The 14,761-nt window shown below is 55.6% G+C and overlaps 1 protein-coding gene across 1 annotated transcript; it reads left to right on the plus strand.

Annotated features, from left to right (window-relative positions):
* Positions 1-6,541: 6,541 nt before the first annotated feature.
* Positions 6,542-10,702, plus strand: LOC125091986 (uncharacterized protein CXorf49 homolog). Its single transcript, XM_047716192.1, is given in 7 exon segments — positions 6,542-7,342; positions 7,344-8,081; positions 8,645-8,801; positions 9,359-9,438; positions 9,708-9,753; positions 10,399-10,440; positions 10,547-10,702. Coding segments are annotated over 6 exon segments (1,650 nt in total). The 5' UTR covers positions 6,542-6,754; the 3' UTR covers position 10,440; positions 10,547-10,702.
* Positions 10,703-14,761: the final 4,059 nt, after the last annotated feature.

The raw sequence follows: 14,761 nt of genomic DNA on the forward strand, positions 1-14,761 counted from the left end.
GAGAGTACAATTGCTATTTGCACAATTTTGATGAATCACAAATGCATTTTGTTAAATGAAAGGACAAGACACAAGAGATAATGTGCTATCATTATGCTTGTATACAATTCTGGAAAAGGTAAAAATATAAGAATGGGAAGCATATCACTGGTTAGCATAGATTTAGGATCGGAAAGAGGGTTTAAAAAGAGGGTAGAGTGAGGGAAATTTTAACTATAATGAAAATATTTTATATCCTAATGGTAGAGAAGATTACACAAATCTATCCATAAACAGGATTGGGACTGATAATACCATTCAGAATCATGGCACGCTTCTCAGAAATGATATTGGAAGTTAATAAAAAAAAAAAACAAAGAGTAGATCAAGGCCTTCAAAATCCCTGGGGGGAAATTTCAGCCTGAAATTTATACATCTAGGTATCAATTAAGAATGAGATCAAGACAAACTTTGCCCAGGTAAAGTCTCAAAAGAAGTCACTTACCATGTGTCTTTTCTCAGGAAGTACCCAGAGGATGTGTCTCATCAAAAACACTGTAGTAAACAACAAGAAAAAAGTGGGTTCCGAGAGGCCCCAGACCGCACTTGGGTGCCTAGCAAAGGAATGTTCTAGATTGATGCAGCACCCTTAGCAATCAACAAAGACTGGAGCGTGCTCTGGGAAGGCATACTCCAAGAACAAAGGAATGAAGGTATTTGAAGATTTGGAAGAGACGGATGATAGGTCTATGACAGAAACGGAAGTTCCTTTAGCCCAGTTCACCGATGTAGCTCCAGGTCTTAGAACAGTGCCCAGCAGGTGGCAAGCATTCAGTAATGCTTTGTGAGATTCAAACAGAGAGGAGGACTGAACGGGAGGAGAGGAACTTGAAACAGTACGAACAACTTATTCTTTTAAGATTTATTTTCCTATTAGAGAGAGAGAGAGAGAGAGAGAGGAAGCATGATCAGGAGGGGCAGAGGGAGAGAGAATCTCAAGCAGACTCCAGGCTGAGCGCCCAGCCCAACACAGGGCTCGATCTCAAAACCCTGAGACCACGACCTGAGCCCAGATCAAGAGTCTGCTCAACGGACTGCGCCACCCAGCTGCCCTGACACAACTATTCAAAGGGGTTCTTCTGTAAGGCCGAGCAGGGAAATGTGGGGGCACTCAAGTGGAAAGTGGGATCAGAAGAGGGGTTTTTTAAGTTAGGAGAAATGACATGACAGTACATTGATACGAGTGATCCCAAATGGAGGGACACATTTATAAGGACGGAAGGAAGTTTTCTGCCAGTTGCCCTCTACTCTCAGGAAAATGGGAACCAGGGTCATCAGGTGGGAGTGAAGAGGGTGAGTGAACAGAAAGGACCCGAAAATCCTCAACATCTCCAGATGTCCCCCAAATCGTCCTCCTTGACACGAAAGCTGGCTGTTCCCTAAGATCATTCTTTTCCTTGAAGCATTTCTTGGGTGGTATTGAGTCTCACACACTCTTCTACCACGAGAGCGTTAAATCCTTGCATAATTTAGATCCCTTCAAAGCTGTTGAGATCAGCTTCATGGTCCTCAGCATGTTCTATCCCAGGAAATGAGCATGTGGACTTGAAAAGAATGTGGAATAGAAGAAACAAAACAGATGAACCTAGGGGAAGGGAAGAAAAAATAAGACAAAAACAGAGAGGGAGGCAAACCCGAAGACACTCTTAACTCTAGGAAACAATCCCCGAGTTCTGAGAATTGCTGGAGGGGAGGTGCGTAGGGGATGGGGTAAGTGGGGGAAGGGCCTTGAGGAGGACACTTGATGAAATGAGCCCCCAGTGTTATATGCAGCTGATGATGAATCACTAAATTCTACCCCTGAAAGGCGTAATGCCATATACATTAACTACGTTGAATTTAAATACAAAATTAAAAAAAAAAAAAAGAAGAAAGAAAGAAAAGGAGGAGTACACAGCAGCTCTTGAATGGAGCATCCTGTAGGTGTCCATTAGTTCAAGCTAAAACCAAGACTGTTCAGGTCTTCTATATCCTCACAAATTTTCTGTCTAGTCCTTCTATCAATTATTGAGACAGAGTATTAAAGCCTCCAGATACCACCGTTGAATGTGCTAGTTCTGCCATCAATTTTGTCAAGTTCTGTTGTACGTATTTTGAGGTTCTGTACTTCCGCGCACCTAAGTCTACAACTGTGATGTCTCCCATACTGGTGGATCCTTTTATCATTATAAACTCTCCAATTCTGGGGGCGCCTGGGTGGCTCAGTTGGTTAAGAGAATGCCTTCCGCTGTGGTCATGGTCCCACGGTCCTCGGATCGAGCCCCACCGAGGGCTCTCTGCTCAGGGGGGGAGTCTGCTTCTCCCTCTGTGCGCACACTCTCTCTGTCTCAAATAAATAAATAGAATCGTAGAAAAAAATGTCCAGTTCTGTCACTGGGAACACGTTCTGCCTTAAAGGGCTACTTTGTGTGTTGTGATGATGGCCACGACGGCACACTAGAGGCTGAACTCTCGGTAGATCGTCCTCAGTCTTTTCCCTCTCAGTGGGTTTAGGGCGTTATCGGAAGAACCTCGCCTGACCAGAGCATACAGTGGAATGCACCGGGCCTTACACTGGGTGGACCCTCTCTATACCTGGCGATTAATGCATTCAAACTAGGGGTGAATTTACAGATGTTGCTTTGCTGTGACTTGTATACATTTCTTATGTCTTTTTGTGCCTCTGTTTCTCCAGGACTACCGTCTTTGGGGTTAGATAGATGTGTTCTCATATACCACTTGACTCCTTGGTGCTGGGGCCCCAGCCCCTGAGGCCTCGGAGCTTTCAGGGTGGCCCTTCGCTCCCTAGCAAGACCCAGCATGTGCCCTGTGCTGATAGACGCTGTGGAGAATGCTCCCCGCCAACCACAGGGGCCCCTCCCAGCGGAAGCCCTGATCTTCTCTCCATAACCTCGCTGGGGCTATGCCAAGCCTGATAAGGGAGAAAAGAAATGATACACCGAGGCAGTTTCCAGAAATAGCTGCTCTGTACTGGCAGGAGCAGGGGAAATAGCCTTGGGATTGGAGTTTGAGGGTGCTGGATCAAGAGGACAGGAAGAGAAGACTGGATAAGCAGGTTTTACTGAGTGGGGGGCACTTTCTCATCGCACGGGATTTCCCGTACTGGCAGGGACTCCAGGAGAGGGAGCAAATTCACCACCAGCATGGCCCTCCAAAGCTTTAAGAAGCTGAAGGCCCACACGGAGAGAAGTGCGAGTCCCTGCCCTGGACAAGCAGGTGGCAGAGGAAGGAACAAAGAGGTTGAGTGAGGCAGTCCTGGTGGAACAGATAGAACATGTGAGGCCAGACGGTTATGCGCCACAGGAGGGCCGAGAGGACACACCATGCACCAAAGCCATCAGGAGTGTTCTGGTTGGGGAGGGGACAGCATCACCAAGAAGTTCGGCGGTTGCTCTCCTCTGCAGGCCAGGGCAGATGACGGAAGGAAGGTGGTCCTGGCCCGGGCTCATCCCCATCCATGGGAGGTGAGGGAACGCTGACATAACAGAGGGCTGGGGTGGCTCTTGACTAAGAGACTCCAGGAGACCATGTTTCTAGTAACAACTGGCAAGGGCGACTGGCACAGAGCTGAGAGGATGGTTCCAAAAGCCTGGCTCCCTCGGGGCAACGGCGGCCCAAAAAAGGCAAGAGGAAGAGGGTGGTCGTCCCAGGAAAGAGTCACAATTTCTTGCTCAGTTCCTGGTCCTGAGGCGGTTTTGAGACCGGCCCCACTGACTGAAGAGGTGGAGGAGTCCTGAGGAGGAAGGGTCTGGAAACCAGGCGGTCAGTATATATACGGTTTGTGACGCCACTGTCCTTCTCTACAGAAAAGGACTGCCATTTCTCAGGGGATGGTGCCCTGGGGAGAGAGGAATATTCAGACATGCCTGGAACCATCTGACACAGGGTCTGAGGTGACACTGATTCTGGAGCCCCACAGTGTCACGACAGGGCCTGGCGAGACTGGGGCTGAGGAGACCCTGGTAATAAATGGAGTTGGGACTAGAGACCCAGTCATGGACCACGGCAGTGGTCACTTCTCCAGTCCTCAACTTGACAACTGATACACGTGGCAGTTGGGGCGAAAACCCCCACACTGGGTCACTGTGTCTGTGTGGTAAGAAGCTATCACGCCAGGGCGGCCAAGTGGATGCCCTGACACTGGTCCCGCCACAGACCAAACAGGTAAGTTGAAACCGCTATCGGAGCAGAGCGAGGCTGAAGGGAGGGAGTCAGCAGGGATTGCGGATGCCGGTGGAGACCTGTAGGGTGCAAGCAAAGAGGAGACACGAGAGCCCCAGGGATGACGAGAGTGCGGAAGGTGCGAAAAGGCTCCAGGATTCTGTCTGCGGGGGATAGGGACAAGGAGGCTTCCACTGGCTCCATCGGCAATGTTCCCTAGGAGGGCGGTGGGGAGAAGAGATGCTGTTGTATCCTCCGTGACCAATTTAAGCACGTCTGAAACAGCACCATGACTTTAAGAGTCAGTGGGAGAAGTGGGAGAGGGCGTTTTCCACACACAGGCAGGGACAGCGGAGGGGGGGTGCACACTGCAGGAGGAGGCTCATCGCAGAGTTAGAGTGTGCCCAGTCTCCCCTGCTCTGTGACGTTCTCCAGCACGGTAGGCTTCTCGGGTGCAGACCCAGTGACACTGGGCCTCGGAGCTCACACAGACAAGGAGTGTTCAGGCACCCCAGGCCTCTCTTGGGGATCAGCCAGAGTAGGATGTGGGAAGGAGAGGCAAGGGGCAAACAGAAGAGCATGAATGGGAAAGAGGAAGGAAAAGCACGGAAGGAATGGAGGGCCCTTGGAGTAGGGGTTGGGTGGCAAGCAAGGGAAATTCTAATAGGCCGGGACCTCACAGAAGCCAAGGGAGAGAGGGACCACTCCCCAGATGTCATGACTGCTCAGCTCAGAGAAGCTGGGAACCCGTAGTGTCAGGAAAATCTGAGAGACCATTGGCGCCCCACCCCCACCCCCACCGCCACCACCACTGTTAGTCCTACTTAGCTGTACCTTGCTCCAGACCTCTCGACATTCTTGTACCTACACCTCTACCTAGTCTCAACATAGGAGAGGTTGGTGGTTTTCAATTCATTTCATTATTTACCAATGTGTGTCCAGCTCCACTGACCTCCAAATTGCTCTATTCAGTCACGAGGGTGCTTTGAAATCTGTGAACGTGGCCTCTCGCGTTCCTTTTGACTGCTGCCTTTCCCGTCCTCGGGATGCACACTTTCCGTTGCTTGCATCCCTCTCCTCACTGCTGGGAACTTGGAGTGTTCCCAGTTTTTCTCATCACCAACGTCCTAGCGCACGTGTCCTTCCTTACCCACTGCGTGAACGAGCGAGTCTCCAGAAGAAGTACCCGGCAGCAGATTTGCTGGATGGTAGATAGGGAATATGGGTGTTCTCCGCTTTAAGGTTTTCCGCTCAAAGCGAGCACTCTGCCCCCAAACTGCGTGCTTTTGATCCTGCCAGGGATCCCAGCAATCCTAATGACTTTGGGCCAGTGGCTCAACCTCTCAGTGCCCGTTTCCTCCCCTGTAAGAGGACGGTAATCGAGGGTACCTCAACCCTACGCGTGTCTTGTGGGTGCGTGACTAGTTAACTACAGCGCTTACATGAGCGCCAGGCATGTGGCACCTATTGTTTAAGTTGCTTTGCATCGATTCTGCCAAATACCCTCCCAAAAGGCTGCCCTGGGCCCCCACCCCCACCCGCAGCAGTGGGCAAAAGCACCGGTTTGCTCACAACCACTGCCACCCTTACAATGGTTCAGCTCTTTGATCGTCCCAAGTCCAGATTGTGGACACCGAGTTGAGGTTTTAGTTCACACCTCCGGCATTGGTGATGGTGAGCATCTTTTGGTGCCTGCACTGGCGGCTCGGATTCCCTCTTTTGTTGAACTGCCTCGGAGAGGAGGAGGGGCCGGCAGGAGGGGGGCAAAGCCCAGCCTGTGCACCAGACCTGCCTGCCAATACAGTTCCCGGAGCAGAGTGTCACGGACCAACTTGATGGTCCATGGTGGTCGAGTGGTTGCGACAAAGAATGAAAGGCGCGTAAATATGACATCGTTTGCTCTCGGGCCCTTCGCAGGAAAGTATGCCCGCCTCCCGCCCCCCATCCACTGATCGGTGACTGCGGGCTTCCCGTGCCCAGTTTCCCATCGGGTCCTAAGTGCCACTGTGGAAAACAGGCCGGCGAATCCTCTGTGTGCTCCGTGTCTCACCTCCGTCCCGACCTTTCGTCCCCAAGACCCGGGAGACAGGTGCCGCCGCACCCGGCTCGGTGGATGGAGAGACCGAAGCTCAGAGCGGTGACTCCAAGTGGAAAGCAGGTTCTGGCCAAGGGAGACGGGACCAGAACAGCCGGAAGCAACGCCAGGACTCGCGGACACCCAGCCCCCGCCCGCTGCAGGGCGAACCAACGGCGCTCGACCCCACTGGTTAGGGCCTCGAGGGGCGGGCCAACAAGGGGCGCGCTGGTTGGTGGGGGGCGGACCAATGAGGAAGCCGCCGCAGTCCCGTCGGAGGCGCGCGCAAGCCACGCGTTGTTTGAGGCGATCTCGAGCGGTTCAACGCCACACCGCGTGGCGTGGAGCCTGTGGTGAGGGCCGGCGTCGTCCGGACGCCGAGCGACTCCCGCCGCCGTTCAGGCGCCCTCGCCTCTCACCCGTCGCGCCGGGACCAGGGCGGTCGTCTCCCTCAAAGCCCGGCTGCGCGGCGTCGCCGGCATGAGCACTCCGGATGAGGGGTCTGTCTGGGCAGCGGGTTTCGGCCCCGAGGGCGGGGAGCAGGCCGGCGTCCGCCCCTCCGGCCCCGGGGCCCCGCGGGCCCCGCGAGCCCCGGGACTAGGTCTGGATGTGGGCCCGCCGCGGAGCGGCGAGGGCGAGGGCGGGTTCGCAGACGCCGAGGGCTTCGAGTCCGAGCGGGAAGTGCTGGAAGCGGGAGGGCCGGTGCTGTGGGGCCGCGAAGGCCGCCCCGGCTCCCCGGCCGATGACAAGGGGGACGCCCCGGACTACGCGGCCCACCTGGCTGACGAGTCCGCGGCGGACATCGTGCAGCAGCTGACAGACCGCGACGCCCTGGGCCTGCGGAGAAACCCGTCCCCCGAGAGCTGCGCCGCCGAAGCGTCGGGCGGTTGGGCGGGCCTCGACGCGGGGCCCAGTGGGCGAGGCGCGCTCGGCCTGGGCCGCGTGGAGTCGCAGCCGCCTTCCGCCGCCGGGCCGCGCGTGGCTGGGCCCGAGAGCGGCCGGGCCTGGGGGAACCCGAGAAGAGGCGCTAAGAGCAGGGCGAATGCCAGGACGGATCGCCAGCGGCCCCCCCCCCGCCGCCGCCGCCGCCGCCGCTGCTGCCGAAGGCCTGGGCGCCCCGCTGCCTTCCGACCCCGAGTCCTCCGATGAGTTCGGGGAGATACAGCTGATGAGGGTGAGCATTTACTCCAAAGAAGGAGGCCAGGCCAAGCCCAGCAGCCCCGAGGATCCCGGGGACACACCCAGACACTCAAATTTCCGCGTCAGGGAGAATTTCCTGCACGTGCCGGGCCCTTTCCTGACCTCGGCTCCCCGAGGATTCACTTCGGTTGTGGAGAGGCAGGCCATCGGAGAGCTGGACATGCCTTCCTCCAAGAAAATGCAGAGTGTGGTCTGGGGGAAGGGGGAGAGCAGGCCCACCTACCGGGGAGCTACCGCTGTTGCTGCTGCTACTGCTGCTGCTGCTGCTGCTGCAGGCGGCTTGCCCCGGGCCACCTCTAGGAGGAAGGTGACCCAGGAGAAGAAATCCCTAGGGGGCCCCTCAAGAGTCGCCTCGGGGAAAAGCTTTCCTTCCTGGGGGCAGAGAGTCTCGGCAGCTCCCCTGGAACCGGCCACCTTCCCCCCAATCTCTGGTGTCTCGCTGCTTGGCAAGTCCAAGAAGCATCCCGTGGGCCCTTGGGGAATCAAACAGCCCAAGCACACGGGGGCCGGGAAGAAATCGGTGGCCAGGAGGACACGGGAGGCGGAGGTGGTGGCGTCGGCAGGAGAAGGCACTGACTCAAACAGAGACGCATTCCCAAAGGGCCAGGTGAGTAGGCCATGCTCCTTCTCTCTGGGTGCCCTTCCTCTCCCCCTGCCCCTCCGGCTCTGCCCAGTTCTTTACCCATGCTGCCTCTGTCCCTACTTCAGGGGTTGCCGTGGGTGGCCCTGGGTCATTGGGATCACTGGGATGGCAGACCCGCTCGAGGGTCGTTTTCACAGGGGCAGGTATTAACCTGGGGGTAGCACTGCGTGTGAGCCCGGCACCGTTCTGAACCCTTGGCACGTTTCCTGCCTCCTTCCCCCAGAGAGGCGTCTGGATGAAGGGAGGACTGGTAGCTGATTGGAAGCCAGGAACCCCTTCAAAGCTTGGACCACGACCCTTCAGGCTTTAGCTGCCTGGGCTTTGTCAGTGGCCTACTCATCTCCCTGGCTCAGCCCTGCCTCCTGGCCTGGGGCTGATTGAGGGAGAAGGTACCAGCCAGATCGGCCTCTGAGTTCCCTTGCCCATTCCCCGCCTCACCTCAGCTCTTATACACACGTGGGTGTGTACACACACACACACACACACACACACCCCAAGTCCAGATGGGTGAGGAATTTTTCTTTTAGCTTCCAAAACAGAGGCCAGGGCCATCTTGTTTGTGCATGCATCGTGGAGAATGCAGCACTGGCGACCTCCAGGCCAGAGCCCCCCAAGTGCCAGGAAGCTCGGAACCCTTGGCGCCAAGCCAGGGAGACGTCCTGCCCAGAGGGCCTGCACCCTCCGGTGAGTCTTGTGGGTGTCAGAGGAGTGCGGGGGAGAGGGGAGGAGGAGGAGGGAAACCTCTGGCTCTGGCTCTGGCTCTGGCCCTGCTGGGGGCTCAGTTCTGCGGCCCGCCTCCCCGGGCAGTTTCTCGCACTGGACATGGGGTGTGGACAGGATCGGCCTTAAGCCGCGTTCTCCCCCAGGTGGGGTTTGTGCAGCAGGGGTGATGCGTGGCAGTGCCCCAAACTGCGGCCCCGGACACAGCCTTTCAGCAGCACGGCGCCTTTCTTCTGATGAGTCCTGTATGGGTGCGTTGCTCCTGCCAGGGGCTGGCTGTGGCTGCCCCTCTGGGAGAGTCCGAGCCAGAGCCAGGGTCCCTGGGGCCCACCCTCAAGGATGGGCTGGCTGCCCCTGGGGGACAGGGGGGACGGGTCCAGAGAGAAGGTTGGAGCCGCTGGCGGAGCAGGGGCCACTGGTTGCCAGCAGAGGGTGGTGCTGCCTCACGTTGGACCCCGCTGAGGCCCTTTGCACCTCCGTGGGGGCCTTGGAAGCTGGATTTGATGTTCCTTCCCTCTCAGGTGACCAGGAGCCACTTGACCAGCCCCCAAGGCCGGAGAGGCAGCAGCAGCCGCCAGCTGGCGCACAGGACTGTCCTCGGGTAATGCTTCCTGTGGCTCCTAGAAAGGCACGCCCAACCTAGAGGGTGGGATCCAGGTCCAGGCTAGACTGACCTGGGTGCCCCGCCCCCCACCCACCCCGATCTGCTCGCCACAGAGGGAAGGTGCCGCCTCTCCACTGAGGAGCCCGTGGGGGTCTAGCCACTGGGCCTGGGGATGTAGTACCTGCGGGAGAGGGGGAGGTGGAGGAGAGAGGAAGCCAGAGGATACTAATGGTTTCTCTCTCTGTGTCTGCTGTCTGCCGGCCTAGTGTCTCATGCTACAGAGAGAAATAGACGATCTTAAAGAGCAGCTTGGTATGAGGAACCTCTGGCTGGGGCCGGGCTGGGGCAGAGGCAGGCCGTGGGGTGGGGTGGGGGTCCCCAGGTCAGGACCCGGGATGGGCAACAGGTGCAGGCGGCCTCCCAGGGACCACCGTTCCTGTGGGGAGGAGACCCTGGCAGGCCTGGCCCGGGAGCCTACAGTGCGTGCACAGCTAGGTGTGCGCACAGGCGGTTCAGTCGTGCCTCGCCTGCGTGGCCGCTCTGCTGGCGGGAACAGGTCACACAGGTCTCCCTCCTTTAGGACATTTGCAGATGCCGCCTTGATTTTCCCTTTAACGGTTCCTTGGTATGGCTTGCAAGGCTTGTGCGTGTGTGTGTGTGTGTGTGTGTGTGTGTGTGTGTCTGTGTGTGTCTGTCTGTGTGTGTCTATGTGTCTGGCCAAGTCTGACTGAGTCGGATGTGCCTCAAAGCTGGAGAAGTACCGGCACATCGCGTTCCCTTAGAGGACGTGTCCATGGTGAATGGAGGTGGTGGGTGAGTGAGTCAGGCCCGCACTCCTGGGATAGGGGCTGGAGGGGGTTTCAGGTTGCAGGGCTAGGCGGTTCCCCACGGGGACAGGGGGACGGGCTCCTCTCTCCCCACGTCTGGAGGGTCTGCTTACGCCTGTCTCTGTTTCAGCGGCCATGCGGTCCCTGACTGACAAGTTCCAGAGCCTTTGAAGTGAGTGTCACACACTGCATTCCCCTTTGCACCGTGGCGGCCCGTGCAGCAGGGCGGGGGCTGGCCTTGGCTTGCTGCTCCTCCCTGAGCCTGCTCTGTCGGACAGGTTGAGCCCAGCATCTCTGCGCACGAGGAGCAGCTGGTGCCTTTGGAGCCAGGGAGCTGTGGCCAAGCCGGTTCCCTCCTGTTCGACCTCGGCCAAGACTTCCTCTGCCTGTTCTTTTGCCCCCTCCCCAGCCCTGTTCACAGCAGTTTCAAATTAAAGTACCTCTCAGGTCTGTGGTCTGCCCTCTCTGTGGGGTGAGGGGGCTGGGCCGGGCAGTGGGGTGGGGGGTGGGAGAGGGGAGGGGAGGGGAGGGGCGGGGCAGGGAGCTGCTCCCTGTCCCAGCCTTTGCCAGAACAGGACCTCCTGGGTCCTGTGGTAGGCCTTCTCCTTGTGGGGAGAGTGGGTGGGCCTGTGCTGGGTGCCCCCTCTGGGGTCTGCGTGGGCTCTGTCTGGCCACCTGAGCGTTTGCTCCCTTTCCCCCGCAGGTCCCCTTCAGGTTCTTCCCTCATGTCCCCCTCTTTTTGAGTCTGGGGGGGTGCTTCCCGTTCATCCCCTGCCCCCGACCCCTCCCCCTTCAGCAGGAACTCAGGACCCCTGCCAGAGCTGCAGCCCCCCTTCCCTTCCCTCCTTGGGATCGCTGTCCTGCTCCTCCCAGCCCCCCTGCTCTGCTGTCTGAGCGTCCTTGATCACTCCCGTGGCTTGTGGCTTTCCCTCGCTGGCCCTCCCTGCCCCAGTGCTTCAACAGGCATTAGAAAGCACAGCTGAGCTCCTCTTGGCCCTTCCTGGGCCCAGCGCCCTCTGCGGAGTCCTTCCCTCCCTCTGGTGCCACCGCGCAGGAGGACCACTGGTGCGGGAACTGGCGCACCCTCCCCTCTCCTCTTTAGCCCTGGGCCTTGAGGCTGGGTTTCCAACCCTGTCACTTCTCCCTCCTTGGGTTCAGTGGCGGGTTGGAGGCAGAAGTCACAGCCCGGTGGGGTTGTTGAGCAGGTACAGGGAACCCGTACAGGAAGGTAAGGGAACCGGGCAGAAAAGCACAGGTTCGTCTCTGGGCTGGAGGTGGGTGCGATGAGGCTTGTGGGGGCTCTGGGCCGACCAGGGGCAAAGGGCCCGCCAGCAGCCAGAAACGGATGGGCTAGCCACCAGAGCTCTCCCTTCCCTCCTGTCCAAATCACCTCACCCCCTCCTCCAGCCTGGTCGTCTCCGGTCCCTTGGTTGCAAAGTGGCCATCCCCTTCTATGGCAAGGGTGCGTGACGGGTCTCAATGTGCCCGCGTAGTCCTCTGCCAGTGCTGTTTGACCTCCACCATGACCCAGATTTTTCTGGAGGCGCTATTTCCGTGTCCCCGCTCAGGCTCCCCGACTGCTCCTTCAGGTCACAGGAGATTTAGTCCGGACTCCGTGTTCCATGTCGCCCTCGCTGATGGGCGGAGATGGCTTCCTTCCTTCAGCCGGGGCCCAGGGCTGTGCTGGCCTGAGACTCAGAGGGTCAGATCTGGGTCTGAGTGAGGTGAGGGTCGCCTCTGCCAGACCAGACACCCTTCCCGCGAGCCCGGGTGTTTCAGGCACAGAAAGCGGGCTGGGGGGTTCGATGGTCATGGTTGGTGTGTGTATTGGGGTGTGTGAGTGTGTGTGTGTGTGTGTGTGAGAGTGTGTGTGAGAGAGAGAGAGAGAGAGAGAATATAATTAATCGGGGATAAGATAATCTCCGGGGAGGGAGAGCGAGGTGATTCAGGGTGTTAAGGGAGGGGAGACTGTGGTCAAGGGCCTGCAAGGGATTGAACGAGCAGAAGCAAGGGGCGGCTCTACCTTTCAGGGGGTGCCGTTAAATGCCTATAACTGGCGGGAAATGGCGTGGAAGTCCCCAGAGCCCCGGACGGGGTGCGGGGATGCTCGGTGTCACGGGCCCCCAGAGGAGGCTGTGGATCCGACTCCGTGATCCTCTGAGGTCTGAGCCCTCCCGGGTGTGTTGAAGGAAGGACAGTGGGAGGGAAGGCTACCTCGGAGTGGCCGGGGCGGGCCTCATCTTAGCAGCAGGGAGCTCGCTCCGGAGACTGCTCTGCCAGGAGCTAACGGGGACAAGGGCAGGATGGGCACAGTGAGGATGGGAAGTAGAGACTGGCTTCCCCGTGGGGAAGACTGGGCCGCCTTGGTTTCCCCCTTGCGCCCTCTTCTCAGCCTGCCTTCCCTCGCAGGTCTGTGCCACCAACTCAGGTGGCCAGACCATCCGGCGCCGGGTGGGACAAGCACAGACCTCAGCCTGGGGAGGCACATCCGTGGGACTCGGTCCTGTCCTTCCAAACCCCTCACTTGAGAAGGTGGGCCTGGTTGCTGGGACTCCGGCCTTCACCCGGACCCTGTGGTTCTCTCTTGGCGGGGCAACACGGTGCGCTGTTGTCGCCTGCGGGAATGTGTTTGGGAGAGACCTTCTGGCTGGGGTGTCCGCGGGCCTTCGCGCGGTCAAGTTGTGAGTGGGGAGACGTCCAGCACCCACAGCGCCCCCGGGGGCACAGAGCCATGGTGGCCAGCGCCAGGAAGGGGAGAGTGGGACAGTGGGAGGACCTGGTGGTTTCATATAAGCTTCATGGTAGCCACAAAGCAAAACAATACTGTGGGTTCACAAAGAATGAAGAGGAGGAAATCAAAGCATAACACTAAGGAAAATCATTAATTCACAAAGGAAAGGAACTAGAGAAAAGGCATTAAGGAACTTCAAAATAGGCAGAAAACAATAAGATGGCACTGGTAAGTCCTTATCTATTAATTATCCTAAAGATAAATGGATTTGCTTCTCCTATCAATGAGGTAGGATAGTCTCTTCGATAAATGCTTTTGCTAAAACCGGATAAAACTATGCAGAGAATTAAACTGGACTCCTATCTTGTAGCACATAAAAAAATTTTAAATTTATTAACTTAAATTTAAGAAACAAAATATGCACACCTGGGGCTCAGTAGGCTATGCCGCTGCCTTCAGCTCAGGTCATGATCCCAGGGTCCGGCATCAAGGCTTCTTGCACAGCGGCGAGCCTGCTTCTCTCTCTGCCTCTACCTGCCACTCTGCCTGCTTGTGCTCTCTCTCTCTCTCTCTGACAAATAAGTAATGAGATCTTATTTAAAAAAGAAACAAATATGTAAAACTGTTAGAAGACAACAGGGGAATAGCAGGAGGAAATTTGAGTCAAAAAATTCAAATCCAAAGTTTTCTGAAACACAACTGAACTGGATCCTAGAACATGTCAATGTTGTGCAAGACCAAAAAGTCTTGAAAGTTTTTCTACTTTAAAGGATGGTGAAGACACATGATAACTGAATGCAATGCATGGTGTTTGTTTGGAGACAGTATGTTTTGAATTAATATGCACAAAAAACAATATTGAAATTATCAGAAATATTTTGTGAGAATCAAATGATAGGTAGTTGTATTTTCTCAAATGTTAAATTTTCTGAATGTAATAATTTTCTTAAGATTTTGTAGCAGTGTTTTTCTTTTCTTAAGAGCTACCGGCTGAAGTATTTAGAGAAAATGTACTGTAATATTTTCAACGAACTAAGCTTATTCAATAAAACAATTACACACACGCACACGCAGAAAGAAAATAACAAATATGAAAACATACAAATCTAGGTGAAGGATATATGTGTGTTCCTTGCAATTTTCTTGCAACTAACTATCTGTAGTAGAGACATTTTCAAAAATAAAAAATTGGAGAAAAAGAAGATAATTACATACCATTTTATTTCAATTTGAAAAGAGAAAAAAATGACCAATTTCTAGGAAAAAAAAAAACTTACAAAACTGGCTAAAGGGGTGCCTGGGTGGCTCAGTGGGTTAAAGCCTCTGCCTTCGGCTCAGGTCATGATCTCGGGGTCCTGAGATTGAGGCCTGCATCGGGCTCTCTGCTCAGTGGTGAGACTGCTTCTCCCTCTCTCTCTGCCTGCCTCTCTACTTGTGATCTCTCTGTCTATGAAATAAATAAAATCTTAAAAATAAAACTAACTCAAGAAGGAATAGCCAATCTGAATTGCTCTATAACCATACAAAATTCTATCACTAGTCAAAAGCTTTTTTAAAAAACCAGGCTTCTCTGCTGATTTCTGACAAATCATAGGCAAAAAATGTTTTCAATGTGACCTGAATTCATAGACAAACTGGAAAAAGAGGGAGCTACCCTAAAACCTTTTGTGAGGATACAATAACCTGGATACTAAATCCTGTCAAGGACAAGTTGAGAAAGGAAAATCACTGATCAATCACACACTCATGATAAAGAAGCAAG

Source organism: Lutra lutra, chromosome X (assembly GCF_902655055.1).
Source record: "Lutra lutra chromosome X, mLutLut1.2, whole genome shotgun sequence".
Classification (NCBI taxonomy): domain Eukaryota; kingdom Metazoa; phylum Chordata; class Mammalia; order Carnivora; family Mustelidae; genus Lutra; species Lutra lutra.